The following is a 13,754-nucleotide window of genomic DNA, read 5'->3' on the forward strand; positions in this document are numbered from 1 at the left end:
ATTTAAAATAATATTATGCATTAATATATACTTTACTTGTATCTTATTTGTTTTAGAAGCGTATCTTTAGAAATAAACATATAAAATCTTGATTTTTTGTTGTCATTTCTTATCATACTAAAGAATAATTTGTCCCATATAATTATTAACGTACTAATACTGTATACATTAACTCCATATATTAATGTTGAGTATTGTTAGCATTAATAAAGGATATATAAGATTAATTAATGAATATCTTAAATCTTTCTATAAGTACCACAACACATGAATCTCCCTTCAACACGTCCATATTCTATGTTTGACATTTTTGCAACATGGAGTTGGTAATGTTACTCATTGTGCATCTTACACTATTGTCAACCCCATGTACCTCTAAAGCTAAACCATCAAATGGTTTTAGTGTTGATATTTTCCATCGTGACTCACCTTTGTCACCCTTCTACGACCCTTCACTGAACCACACTAAGATAGTTTTACGTGCCGCCATGCGCTCAATTTCTCGTTCCTACAACCTTGACAAAGTTGAAACTAAAATAATTACAAACAATGGAGAATACCTCATGAGAGTGTTCATAGGTACCCCACCAGAGGAGTCATTTTTAGATGTAGACACAGGCAGTGGTCTGATATGGATACAATGCCAACCTTGTGCCAAATGTTTCCAACAAGTCACACCCATTTTTGATACAATGAAATCCTCAACTTACGAAAAATTACCTTGTAGCTCTCTTCCTTGTCGCATGTTGCCCTCCGCTTACTGTGTAGGATCAGGGGATTGCAGGTATACGTGTTATGAGTTTTTTTTTGCTTTTTCCTAGTCCTTCCCATTATTTCATAGCATTTATCTACGTGTAATTTTTTTTACCTTTATTTTCATAATTATAAAGTTATCAATTTTTCTTGCTTTAAATTTTTTGAATTGAAAATAAAAGCAAATTAATTATCAATCGATTAAAATTATAATTGAAATTTATGGCATAATTAATTAAAAACAACCAACTCGTTTACTTTACTTAATCTTGATGAGAAGTAGTATACAATTTATGAAAAATGTTAATATAATACTAAATAATTTTATAAATACTTTGATTAAATAAAAAATATTTTCATACCTTACATATTTTCTTACTTTAGAGAAATCAAATTATATATATATAAACTTGAAAACTTATAATTTACTAATATAATCACATAATAATTATAAATAAATATTAGTTTTTCTTATATTTTAATTTTATGTAATTTTCTTCCCTTTTCTTCATTTTTTATCAAATCACTTGTGACATCAACCGGTGTACATTTACAAATTACAATGACTCTACAGTTACATGCATCAATCATTCACTGTGTACCCTTCTTACATGTTCTTTGGAATGATTAATTTGTACCTAGTTACAAGATCAGTTATGGAGACGGGAGTTTCTCAATTGGAGAAATAGGTTCAGATGTCATCAGCTTTGGTCCCGATGACAAGAACTTGCTAGTAAGTTTTCAAAGCACCGTATTCGGATGTGGATACAACAACAGTTGGTTCCCAGACCGAACAGTCCAAAGCACCACAGGCATAGCTGGTCTTGGAAATTCACCTTACTCGTTAGTTTCACAAGTAAGTCCCAAAGTTGGTCGCATATTCTCCTACTGTTTACTTCCCTTTTGGTCACAATCTTCTGGGAAACTCAGATTCAGCTTCGAATCAACACAATCAGGAACAGAAGTTTTCACAATCCCTATGTTCTCAAAACCTGACCATCCCTTTTACTATGTCACGCTTAATGCTATATCCGTCGACAAAACCAACGTCACAATCGGAGATCACCTTAAAATTGACATGATTGTTGATTCTGGATCTTCGTTCACAAGTATTCCATCGGAAACGTTCAATAGTCTTTATGACGAGATCACTGATTCTAGAGAATATAAGCCACTAGCTAATCCACCTCCACCATTCAAGTTGTGTTATGAGGGTTTAACAAGTCTCGATTTGCCTAGTATTACGTTCAATTTTTCTGGGGGTGCCTTTCCTTTGCCTTCGAGTAATAATGCGTATATATCGTTGGACAAACTTGTTTGCTTGGCGATCTTACCTACGGAGGATACTTTCTCCATTCTTGGCAGCATTTCACAAGTGAACCATAAGGTAGAGTATGATCTTGATAAGAAAACCATTTCTTTTGCTCAAACCGATTGTTCATTGGCGTAGAAATTCAAGGAGGAATTGAGAAAGCAATCTCCTCGTAGTTAATTATTCAAATATTTTTTCTTCTTTTACCAATTAACATGTTTCAATGTCATCTTGTTCATTATCTAATAATATTGGAACACATATATATTATATTATTTCATATAGTACTTATTTGTTAATAATGCATGTAAGTTTTTGTTTTTCTTTTGTTTTATTCAAGTACTGTGTTTCTCTTGAATCTCTAAAATATACCAACTTTGTTCTCTCTCGATCTGCGGTATAATAAAAAACATAAAAAATCAACTTTGTCGGACGCTACATGAGGTGAGATAAAATGAATTGTTTAACTGAATAAAGCATAAAATTAATTGATGAGTAGAAAAAAAGAAAATGAAACTAATTAAAAAAAAAAGATAAAATTTAACAATAACTAAAAAATTAAGGATAGTGGGTGCAAATTATAAAAATGAAAAGAAAAAAAAATATATATATATATATATATATATATATATATATTACTTCACCCATATATATAGTTGCATATTTTTTTTTTTTTCTCAAATCTAGGGCACCACTTCAAGTTAATGTAAGTCTTTTGTCACTAAACACAGTTAGCCCACTTTTTTAATAGGATCTCCCCTCACAACATATTTCTTTTATTCAAAATATCAAATTCGAGACTTGCGAAAGTCCAATTTCATTTAGGCTGCTAACATGTTGGTAAAATTAAATTAATATTTTTCACAACTTTTACGCATTTAATTAAATATTAGACAATTATTATTGTAACTAACTACAAAGTTTAATTTTACATGTTAATATGTTATTACGGTAATCTACCGAAATAAAAAGTGTTATTAGGGTAGTCGTTTTATAATGTCACCCAATTAAAAATAATTCTATGCATGGTTTTTTAAATAATTATTATTTAAACAATGTTATTAAACGTGACAATCTATATTTTTAATATATTTAACCATCACTATATTTTAATTAAGATTCTTAACTCTCAATTATATTGTAATAAAGTGTAAAAAGATATTGTGTTCAAATGTTTTAAGGGGTGTATTGGATTAGGATTTTGAAGGATTCTTTTAGTTAAAAAAAAATCCTGCGGAGTTTAAAAAAATTTGCAGGATTTTCATGACTTTTAAGACTTTGCAGGATTTTGCATGATTTTAAATCAGGATTTTAATGGATTTTAGAAGACTTTTAAATCAAGATTTTAATGGATTCTGTGAGATTTTGTAGAACTTTCGTGAATTTTTAACATATGATAAGATTTCAAAAAAATTTCATACATTCAAATTTAAAAAGAGTCAAAGACAAAAATAATATAAAAAAAAAAACAACAATGTCTAGATAAATAATAATAATAATAATAATAATTCTCCATAATATCCTATCATCTTAAATAACATTCACCCACATATCCATAACTATACTAGTCTTCCAAACATTAGCGTCTTCTCACTCTTGCTCCTGGGTTTGAATAATAGGCTCAAAAGTATGATCTTCATTAACCGGTAATGTTGAAGATGAAGGTTCGTCCACCGCTTCAATTAGAAATTCATCAGAACAATATTTTTTACGTAGAAAGTTATGTAGTGTTGCACATGCTAACACAAGTTTACTTGTGTCTTAAATAAAAATGGAGGTGTTGACTTAAAAATTGTGAACCTTGATTTAAAAATACCAAATATTCTCTCAATCACATTCCTTAAAGATGCATGACGAAGATTGAACAATTATTTCTCATTTTCAGGGTCATTACCTTGACCTGCAAAATCTTGTAGATGATATATTACACCTTGAAATGGAGCTAAAAATTGGTGTCGATTAGGAAATCCACAATCCACCAAGAAATATTTACCTAATTACATATGTAATATATATATAATTATTATTATTATTATTATTATTATTATTATTATTATTATTATTATTATTATTATTATTATTATTATTATTATTTAAAGAATAAGCATTTACCTTGAGTCACTTTAAGTCCATTCCTCCTTCTTATAGCATCATTTAGTAGCTTAGAATCATGAGCCGAACCCTCCCACCCACTAAGAATGTACATGAACTCCAAATCAAAATTACAAGCGGCTAATACATTTTATGATATCTTTCCATGACAATTACGATAACTACTTACATCTAGCCCCCTCACTATTGCTGGAATATGTGTCCCATTAATAGCTCCAATGCAATCCTAAAATTTAACATATATAACACTTCATCGTATGAAAAATATAAATATAGTAGTGTCAAATTTAATTATAATTTTTATTGTAAGATAATTAGTACATACCTTGAAGAAAGGGAAGAACCTTGTGCTTTCTCTAATTTTAGTTGGCATAGTTGATCCTAGTTTAGCCATCAAAGTAGGTGCTATCATATTCAAAGCTTTCAAAATCTTGTGAAAATTTTCATTTGTAGCAAATTGTGATCGGCCAAATGTGTTACGAATTACACAATATCGAGTATTCTGACCAACAATTTGTAGAAATGATGCAAACATTTCTTCAACACAAATATATCGTGTAAGATCTAGAGGTGTTTTTACTCTAAGAATTGCACATAACTTTCGAAATACATTTGGATACATCTTATAAACTTGTCGAAATATTGTAGGATCATTGTTTAATGCTCAGTGTATATAGTCATTTCCCATGTTAGTAATTCGTTGTCGATTTAATGGACGCTCAATTTGTTCATTACGTATCATAACTATAAATTGAATCAACACATGCATTAATGCACGAATTGCCATTACACATGTGTACATGGTGTAATACCCATTTTTTTTTATTATTATTAATTATCAATGGCATTTTCGTAAATTTTATAAAGGTATAGGGGTATTCTTGTAATTTTACTACTGATGGCATTTTCGCAATTTTAAAAAAATTTAAGGGGTGTTTTGGTAACTTGGAACGGGCCGTTCCAAAAGCAAAACGGGCCGTTCCAAGCTTAAAAATTATACTAAATTTTTTTAGTGAGAACGGGCCCAGAACGGGCCGTTCCAAAAGGAGAACAGGTCGTTCTGATTTTGGAACGAGCCGTTCTGGAGGGAGAACGGGCCGTTCCGGAGGAAGAACGGGCCTTTCTGGATGAGTCTCGGAACGGGCCGTTCTGATTTTAGAACGGGCCGTTCTGCTTTTTGGGAACGGGCCGTTCCGATTTTGGAACGGGCCGTTCCAGTTTAAAAATTTGCGTACATTTGAAAGATTCGGAACGGGCCGTTCCGAATTCAATACGGGCCGTTCTGGGTGACTCTGGTTGCCTATAAATAGGGGCCAGGGGGGGTGAAAAAAAATATACTGAGGGAAGTGAAAATCTTAGAGAGAGAGAAAGAGAAGAGAGAGAGAGAGAGAGAAAGAGAAGGGAGAGAGAGAGAGAAAGAAAAGAAAAGAGGAGAGAGAAAGAGGAATCCAGTAGAGGAGGTTTTGCCAGGGGAGAGAAAAGAGGAGGGAGAAGAGGAGATTCTGCCCAAGTTTCGGTTCTTGTTTAAGCAAGAAAGAGGAGAAGGTTCTGCCCGAGTTTCAGTTCAGGTTTATCCAAGTAAGGGTAGTGCTTATAAAATTAATCTAGTGTGTATGAGCATGATAGGAATAGTATAATTTTAATATGCTATTTTATGTGGATATTTTCATTTAACATAATATAATTTGGATCAATTGATGGTTGTTTTGGATATTTAATTATTTATATTATTATTATATTGACAAATTGGCATGGTTATGGTTATGTTTAATTATGGAATATGCTATGTGTATGTGGTTTGGAAAAGTAAATAGGACTTAAAGGAGTAAGGTTATGGTATGGATTAGATCTCTTGGTGAGATCAGGATATAATCTTTGGAAAAATATGGAATTTGGGAATCCCATGGTGAGGATTCCAATGTGGAACTTTTTCAAAGGTTATATAATAAACCACTTCAGATGTTAGGTGGATTCTGAAGTACTCCTCTAAGTATTCTATTTGCTACCGGTATGGGTCTAGGCCGAGTCATACCGATGGATAAGGTGGCCCCACCAGGGTTACGTGACGACGTAATCCAACTGTATATTTTCCATGAGAGGTTAGGCGTGGGACATGGGTTGCTGACATGTTTCACCGTATCAACACTTGGTTTGGATGGTGTTGAGGCCAACATTTGGTTTGGATGTGTTGGTTACATCATGGATTATACAGTGGTGTGACTTTGTTTTGGATATGGAATATGTATACATATGGTATGGATTGTATACATTGGTTATGGATTATTTTATTATCATAAAATATGTATACATTGGCATGGACGTGTATACATTATATTTTGGGTTGGTCTATATTTAGCTTGAAAATGACTTGTTGGTCTGGATAAATACTGTGGATAAATATTTGTTTAATGATATTTTATTATGATGTACTATGATTGGTTTTATATGTGCTAACCCTTATATTTCCATGATGTGGACTGTGATGATCTCACTATGTGGGGGAGCAGATCAGGTATGAGGCTTTGGGATAACAAGGAGTCTTTTGGATAGCTGCTTTGAGAAGTGGCTAGGTTTAGAGCTTGACCAGCACCTAGGGTGTCTTATTTTGATGTTTTCATGACATTGTAATTATATTATCTTTTTGGATTACTGTATAACTTTACTAAGGATGATGACTCTGCTATAGAAGATTATATTATATATTTTGGAAACAATTTATATGTTATTGTATAATTACACTCTAGCGTAGCTGGCTTTTGCTCTATTTTCTTTATTTTATATTATTTTATTTTGGTTGGTTATTGATGTGACGGCCTAGGGTGGGTCGTTACAGTTTTGGTATCAGAGCTGGTCGAGTCTCTTTAGGGTTTGTGGGAAATGGTCTTATTATGTTTCTGTTGAGTGGAAATAGATTTTTTTGAAAGGAATTTCTTATGTGTTTTAGTGTAAACTCATGGGTTCCTTGATCTTTTATCTTTATTAGGATGGTTGGTAGGGGAAACCATTCTCATCCTTCTTCAGGTGTAGATGAGCGGCAGATTGCTCAGGCTATGGAGCTAATTGCTGCTGCTATTGGACAACAGAATACTTTGTTGGCTCAGATGGAGACCAACCGGGCTGCAGCTGAAGCAGCTAGGACTGAGATACCTGATGAGTATAAAGGCTTGTCAGAGTTCAGAAAAGGGAATCCTCCTCAATTTACAGGTGTTGATGGACCTGAAATTGCTGATCAATGGATTGAAGAGATGGAGAAAATCTTTATGGTGATGCATTGTCCCGAGGAGAGGAAGCTAGTTTATGCTGTTTATATGTTGGTGGGTGAGGCTAGTTTCTGGTGGAAAGGTGCTCAAGCTATGATGGAGGCTAGAGGGGAGGCGATAAATTGGGAAAATTTCAAAAAGGTATTCCTAGAGAAACATTTTCCAGATAGCGCCAGATATGCTAAGGAAGCTGAATTTTTGAGATTGCAACAAGGAAATATGTCAGTACAAGAGTATGTGGTCAAGTTTGAACACTTGGCTAGATATTATTCTCAAGCTATCACTGAAGCCTGGAGATGCAGGAAGTTTAGTGAGGGTCTAAGATTTGAGCTGAAAAAGACTATTGTCCCTATGGAAATTATGGAGTTCCCAGTTCTAGTTGAAAAGGCAAAAACAGTAGAGAGATTTGAAGGAGGAAATAGAGTGGCAAAGGGTCTAGAGGGATCATCTGGATTTGGGAGGGGGAAACATCCTCAAAAGAGACCATCTCAGTTTCAAATTGGAAATGCTAATAAGAAACCGATGGGGACTACTACCACAAGAGATGTTCAGAGTATTAGATGTTATATCTGTGGAGGCCCACATATGATGAAGGACTGTCCTACAAAGAACTATACGTGTTTTAAATGTGGCAAGGTGGGTCACATGGCTAAAGATTGCAATGTCAAAAATATTCCAGCTAGAGAGAACCAGAAAGTGGATCGGCCTACTGCAGCAGGTCGTGTCTTTGCTTTAACAGGTGCTGAAGCTGAAACGACATCTGAGCTGGTAAAAGGAAAGGGCAAAGCTGATGGTAATGATATTTCTATTTTATTTGATTCTGGTGCTTCACATTCTTTTATTTCTTATGAATGCGTGGCAAGGTTAAATTTAGTTGTGAGTTCCTTGTGTGTGGATCTAGTTGTTTCTACCCCAGCTTCAGGGTCTATTTTGACTTCTGAGGTTTGTTTGAGATGTCCAGTGGAGGTGGAAGGGCGTTGTTATAAAGTGAATTTATTTTGTTTACCTCTATCCGATTTGGATGTGATTTTAGGGATGGATTGGCTTTCTGCCAATAGGATTTTGATAGATTGTTCAGAGAAGAAATTAATCTTTCCTACTGATGAACAGGAGAGATTTATTTCTAATAGACAGGTGGATGGGTTGTTGAAGGATGGAGCTCTTGGGTTTATGATCTTATCTTTTATTAGTGTAGAGAATGAAAAGTTGTTGAATAGTATTGATGTTGTTAGAGAATTTCCAGAGGTTTTTCCGGATGATGTTCCGAGATTACCACCAAAGCGAGAGTTAGAGTTTAGTATTGATCTTATACCAGGGGCGGGACCAGTGTCCATTTCTCCTTATAGAATGGCACCAGCGGAGTTATCTGAATTGAAGAAGCAGGTTGAAGAACTTTTGGAGAAGCAGATGATCAGACCTAGTGTATCTCCGTGGGGAGCACCAGTATTATTGGTAAAGAAGAAGGATGGTGGTGTGAGGATATGTGTGGATTACAGGCAGTTAAATAAATTGACAATCAAGAATAAATATCCATTGCCAAGAATAGATGATTTGATGGATCAGTTAAGGGGAGCTACTGTTTTCTCCAAGATTGATTTGAGATCTGGATATCACCAAATTCGGGTAAAGGAGGAGGACATACCAAAGACTGCTTTCAGGACTCGGTATGGCCATTATGAGTATGTTGTCATGCCTTTTGGAGTGACGAATGCTCCAGCTATTTTCATGGATTATATGAATAGGATTTTCAGACCCTTTCTGGATAAGTTTGTGGTGGTGTTTATTGATGATATTCTGGTTTATTCTAAATCTATGGAAGAACATAGAGAACATTTGAGGATAGTTTTGCAGGTATTGAAGGAGAAACAGTTATTTGCAAAGTTGTCAAAATGTGAGTTTTGGTTATCTGAAGTTAAGTTCTTGGGTCATGTGATTTCTGCACAAGGAATTGCAGTTGATCCTACTAAGGTGGAAGCGATTTTGAGGTGGGAGCGTCCAAAATCAGTTACTGAAATTAGGGGTTTTGTGGGATTGGCTGGCTATTATAGAAGATTCATAGAAGGATTTTCTAAAATAGTTATGCCTTTGACACAGCTGACCAGGAAGGATCATCCTTTTATATGGACGGAGGAGTGTGAAAGGATTTTTCGAGAGTTAAAGGAAAAGTTGGCTTCGTCTCCAGTGTTGATTCTGCCAGATCCTAATAAATCTTTTGAGGTTTATTGTGATGCATCTCATCAAGGTTTAGGATGTGTTCTTATGCAAGATAGACAGGTTGTGGCTTATGCATCTAGGCAGTTAAAGACTCATGAACGAAATTATCCTACGCATGATCTAGAGTTGGCTGCGGTGGTTTTTGCTTTGAAGATTTGGAGACATTATCTCTATGGAGCAAAGTTTGATGTGTTTAGTGATCATAAGAGTTTGAAATATTTGTTTGATCAAAAAGAGTTAAATATGAGGCAAAGGAGGTGGATTGAGTTTTTGAAAGATTATGACTTTCAGTTAATGTACCATCCAGGTAAAGCAAATGTGGTGGCAGATGCTTTGAGTAGAAAATCTCTTCATATGTCTTACATGATGGTTAAAGAGATGGAGTTAGTAGAGAAATTCAGGGATATGAATCTTAATGTTGTGATTGCCTCAGATTTTATTAGTTGTGGTATGACTACCATTACTAGTGATTTCTTGGAGATGGTGAAACAAAGACAAGTTCAGGATACGGGATTGAATAAGGTTAGAGAGTTGTTGGGTTCTGAGAAAGTTGAAGGATTTGAACAAGATATGGATGGAATCTTGAGGTACAAGGGTGGAATTTGTATTCCACAAGATGAGGAGTTGAAGAAGTTGATACTTGAGGAAGGTCATAAAAGTAAGTTGAGTGTACATCCGGGTATGACAAAAATGTATCAAGATTTGAAGAAAATGTTCTGGTGGAATGGTATGAAGAGGGAGATAGCTGAGTATGTTGCATCTTGCATTGTGTGTCAAAAAGCTAAAGTAGAACATCAAAAACCAGGAGGTTTGTTACAAATGATGGAAGTGCCAGAATGGAAATGGGATAGTATAACCATGGATTTTGTTGTTGGATTACCAAAGTCTACTAAGAATTGTGATTCTATTTGGGTGATCGTGGATAGATTAACTAAGTGTGCTTATTTCCTTCCAATGAATATAAAGTGGTCCTTGGAAAAGTTAACTCAATTGTATATTAAGGAGATTGTTAGATTACATGGTGTGCCCTCCAGTATCATCTCTGATAGGGATCCTCGTTTTACATCCCGATTTTGGCAAAGTTTGCATCAAGCGTTAGGGACTAAGTTGAGGCTCAGTTCTGCTTATCACCCACAAACTGATTAGCAGTCTGAGAGGACTATCCAATCTTTGGAGGACTTGTTGAGGGCTTGTATTTTGGATCATCTAGGGAATTGGGAAGAGATGTTGCCTTTGGTCGAGTTCACTTATAATAACAGTTTTCATGCAAGTATAGGAATGGCATCATTTGAGGCTCTGTATGGGAGGAAATGTCGAACACCTTTGTGTTGGTTTAAAGAGGGAGAATCAGGGATGGTGGGGCCAGAGATCATCTTACAGACTACTGAAAAGGTGAAACAAATTCAGGAAAGAATGAGAGCTGCTCAGAGTCGGCAAAAGTCTTATGCAGACAAAAGGAGGAAACCTTTGGAGTTTTCAGAAGGAGAACATGTGTTTTTGAAAGTAACTCCTACCACAGGTGTGGGAAGAGCTATCAAAGCTAAGAAGTTGAATCCTAAGTTTATTGGGCCGTATCAAATTCTCAAGAGGATTGGACCAGTGGCATATCAGATTGCATTACCTCCATTCCTTTCTAATCTGCATGATGTGTTCCATGTTTCACAACTGAGGAAATATATTCACGATCCAAGTCATGTCTTGGAATCAGAGGCAGTACAAGTTAAAGAGAATTTAACTTTTGAGAAACAGCCAGTTTCAGTGGCAGATAAGAAAGTTAAACAGTTGCGAGGTAAATCTATCAATTTGGTGAAAGTTATTTGGGATGAGATTACTAATGAAGCTACTTGGGAGTTGGAGGAAAGGATGAAGGATCAATATCCATATCTCTTTTAGAGTAAGTGAATTTTCGAGGACGAAAATTTTTGTTGTTGGAGAGAATTGTAATACCCATTTTTTTTTATTATTATTAATTATCAATGGCATTTTCGTAAATTTTATAAAGGTATAGGGGTATTCTTGTAATTTTATTACTGATGGCATTTTCGCAATTTTAAAAAAATTTAAGCGGTGTTTTGGTAACTTGGAACGGGCCGTTCCAAAAGCAAAACGGGCCGTTCCAAGCTTAAAAATTATACTAATTTTTTTTAGTGAGAACGGGCCCAGAACGGGCCGTTCCAAAAGGAGAACAGGCCGTTCTGGTTTTGGAACGAGCCGTTCTGGAGGGAGAACGGGCCGTTCCGGAGGAAGAACGGGCCGTTCTGGATGAGTCTCGGAACGGGCCGTTCTGATTTTAGAACGGGCCGTTCTGCTTTTTGGGAACGGGCCGTTCCAGTCTAAAAATTTGCGTACATTTGAAAGATTTGGAACGGGCCGTTCCGAATTCAATACGGGCCGTTCCGGGTGACTCTGGTTGCCTATAAATAGGGGCCAGGGGGGTGAAAAAAAATATACTGAGGGAAGTGAAAATCTTAGAGAGAGAGAAAGAGAAGAGAGAGAGAGAGAGAAAGAGAAGGGAGAGGGAGAGAGAAAGAAAATAAAAGAGGAGAGAGAAAGAGGAATCCAGTAGAGGAGGTTCTGCCAGGGGAGAGAAAAGAGGAGGGAGAAGAGGAGATTCTGCCCAAGTTTCGGTTCTTGTTTAAGCAAGAAAGAGGAGAAGGTTTTACCCGAGTTTCAGTTCAGGTTTATCCAAGTAAGGGTAGTGCTTATAAAATTAATCTAGTGTGTATGAGCATGATAGGAATAGTATAATTTTAATATGCTATTTTATGTGGAGATTTTCATTTAACATAATATAATTTGGATCAATTGCTGGTTGTTTTGGATATTTAATTATTTATATTATTATTATATTGACAAATTGGCATGGTTATGGTTATGTTTAATTATGGAATATGCTATGTGTATGTGGTTTGGAAAAGTAAATAGGACTTAAAGGAGTAAGGTTATGGTATGGATTAGATCTCTTGGTGAGATCAGGATATAATCTTTGGAAAAATATGGAATTTGGGAATCCCATGGTGAGGATTCCAATGTGGAACTTTTCCAAAGGTTATATAATAAACCACTTCAGATGTTAGGTGGATTCTGAAGTATTCCTCTAAGTATTCTATTTGCTACCGGTATGGGTCTAGGCCGAGTCATACCGATGGATGAGGTGGCCCCACCAGGGTTACGTGACGACGTAATCCAACTGTATATTTTCCATGAGAGGTTAGGCGTGGGACATGGGTTGCTGACATGTTTCACTGATCGAGGCCGTACCCGGTCAAATAAAAAACAATTAATGTAGTACTAGGAAGTGACTCCTAGGTCGTCTCCCAAGGACCAATTGTCTCAGTCAAAGGTTCAAACACACAGTGGGGGGGTTGGTTCAGATTATCGAGTTAAATAAAACGAGCAGAAGTATGGATTACTTGCAGTAATTAAAATAGGTCAGACCCCTGAACATAATGCACCTCTGATTTCCTTGGTTCACAACAAATAATCTGTCCAACATAATCCTGTTCAGTCCATGATTAATCAACTAAGCGAAGACTAACATGAGACCTCACTACACGAATTAAGCAAACGTGAACCTTGCAAGACCTCCTTCCCCAGGATTAAGCAACCTGAGATACTGAACGTGAACAACCCAGAGTCATTAAGCATGGCTCAGATGTTGAACGCCTCAGAACAGAGATCCCACAAGGGAGGATCAAGCGGAGCAGAAATGCAACGCACAGAGAACCTCTTTCAGAGGATTGCATTCTGTCCAAGGGCCCAAACCCTGGGATTTAGCCCTCCATTAAAATAGCAACAGAAACGAAAATAGAAGAAAACATGAAAGTGGCAACAGCAATGCAAGCAAAACGTAACAGAGAAGAGGAAGAAGAAAACGAAAATGGAAGCAGGAACAGAATACAAAACGTGAATAATAATAGCAAAACGTGAATAATAATAGCAAAACGTGAATGTTCAGATACAAGAGGAAGATCAACCAGAAAACAACCAGAAAACGTGAAGAACAAAGAGCCACCAGCAGAAAACGAAAAAAAAACACAGTTCCAAGAGAGACAGCAACGTGGTCACATCAAGTCTGCATGTGGGTAGCTGCTCCTTTCCCT

At 35.8% G+C, this 13,754-nt stretch overlaps 3 protein-coding genes across 3 annotated transcripts; 2 read left to right on the forward strand and 1 right to left on the reverse strand.

The window, feature by feature from the left end:
* Positions 1–297: 297 nt before the first annotated feature.
* Positions 298–2,345, forward strand: LOC109794240 (aspartic proteinase CDR1). The gene is made up of 2 exons (XM_020353707.2): positions 298–784; positions 1,396–2,345. Exons 1-2 carry the CDS (start codon positions 318–320, stop codon positions 2,201–2,203), a joined length of 1,275 nt encoding a protein of 424 aa, XP_020209296.1. The 5' UTR covers positions 298–317; the 3' UTR covers positions 2,204–2,345.
* A 1,962-nt stretch (positions 2,346–4,307) lies between these two features.
* Positions 4,308–4,799, reverse strand: LOC145952415 (uncharacterized). Its single transcript, XM_083064778.1, has 2 exons — positions 4,503–4,799; positions 4,308–4,403 (listed from the first exon to the last, which is right to left on the reverse strand). Exons 1-2 carry the CDS (start codon positions 4,797–4,799, stop codon positions 4,308–4,310), a joined length of 393 nt encoding a protein of 130 aa, XP_082920904.1.
* A 798-nt stretch (positions 4,800–5,597) lies between these two features.
* Positions 5,598–13,444, forward strand: LOC145952416 (uncharacterized). The gene is made up of 2 exons (XM_083064779.1): positions 5,598–10,238; positions 13,249–13,444. Exons 1-2 carry the CDS (start codon positions 7,162–7,164, stop codon positions 13,442–13,444), a joined length of 3,273 nt encoding a protein of 1,090 aa, XP_082920905.1. The 5' UTR covers positions 5,598–7,161.
* Positions 13,445–13,754: the final 310 nt, after the last annotated feature.

The sequence above is a fragment of the Cajanus cajan genome, chromosome 10, assembly GCF_000230855.2.
Source record: "Cajanus cajan strain Asha chromosome 10, NIPB_CcT2T_4, whole genome shotgun sequence".
In the NCBI taxonomy this organism is placed as follows: Eukaryota; Viridiplantae; Streptophyta; class Magnoliopsida; order Fabales; family Fabaceae; genus Cajanus; species Cajanus cajan.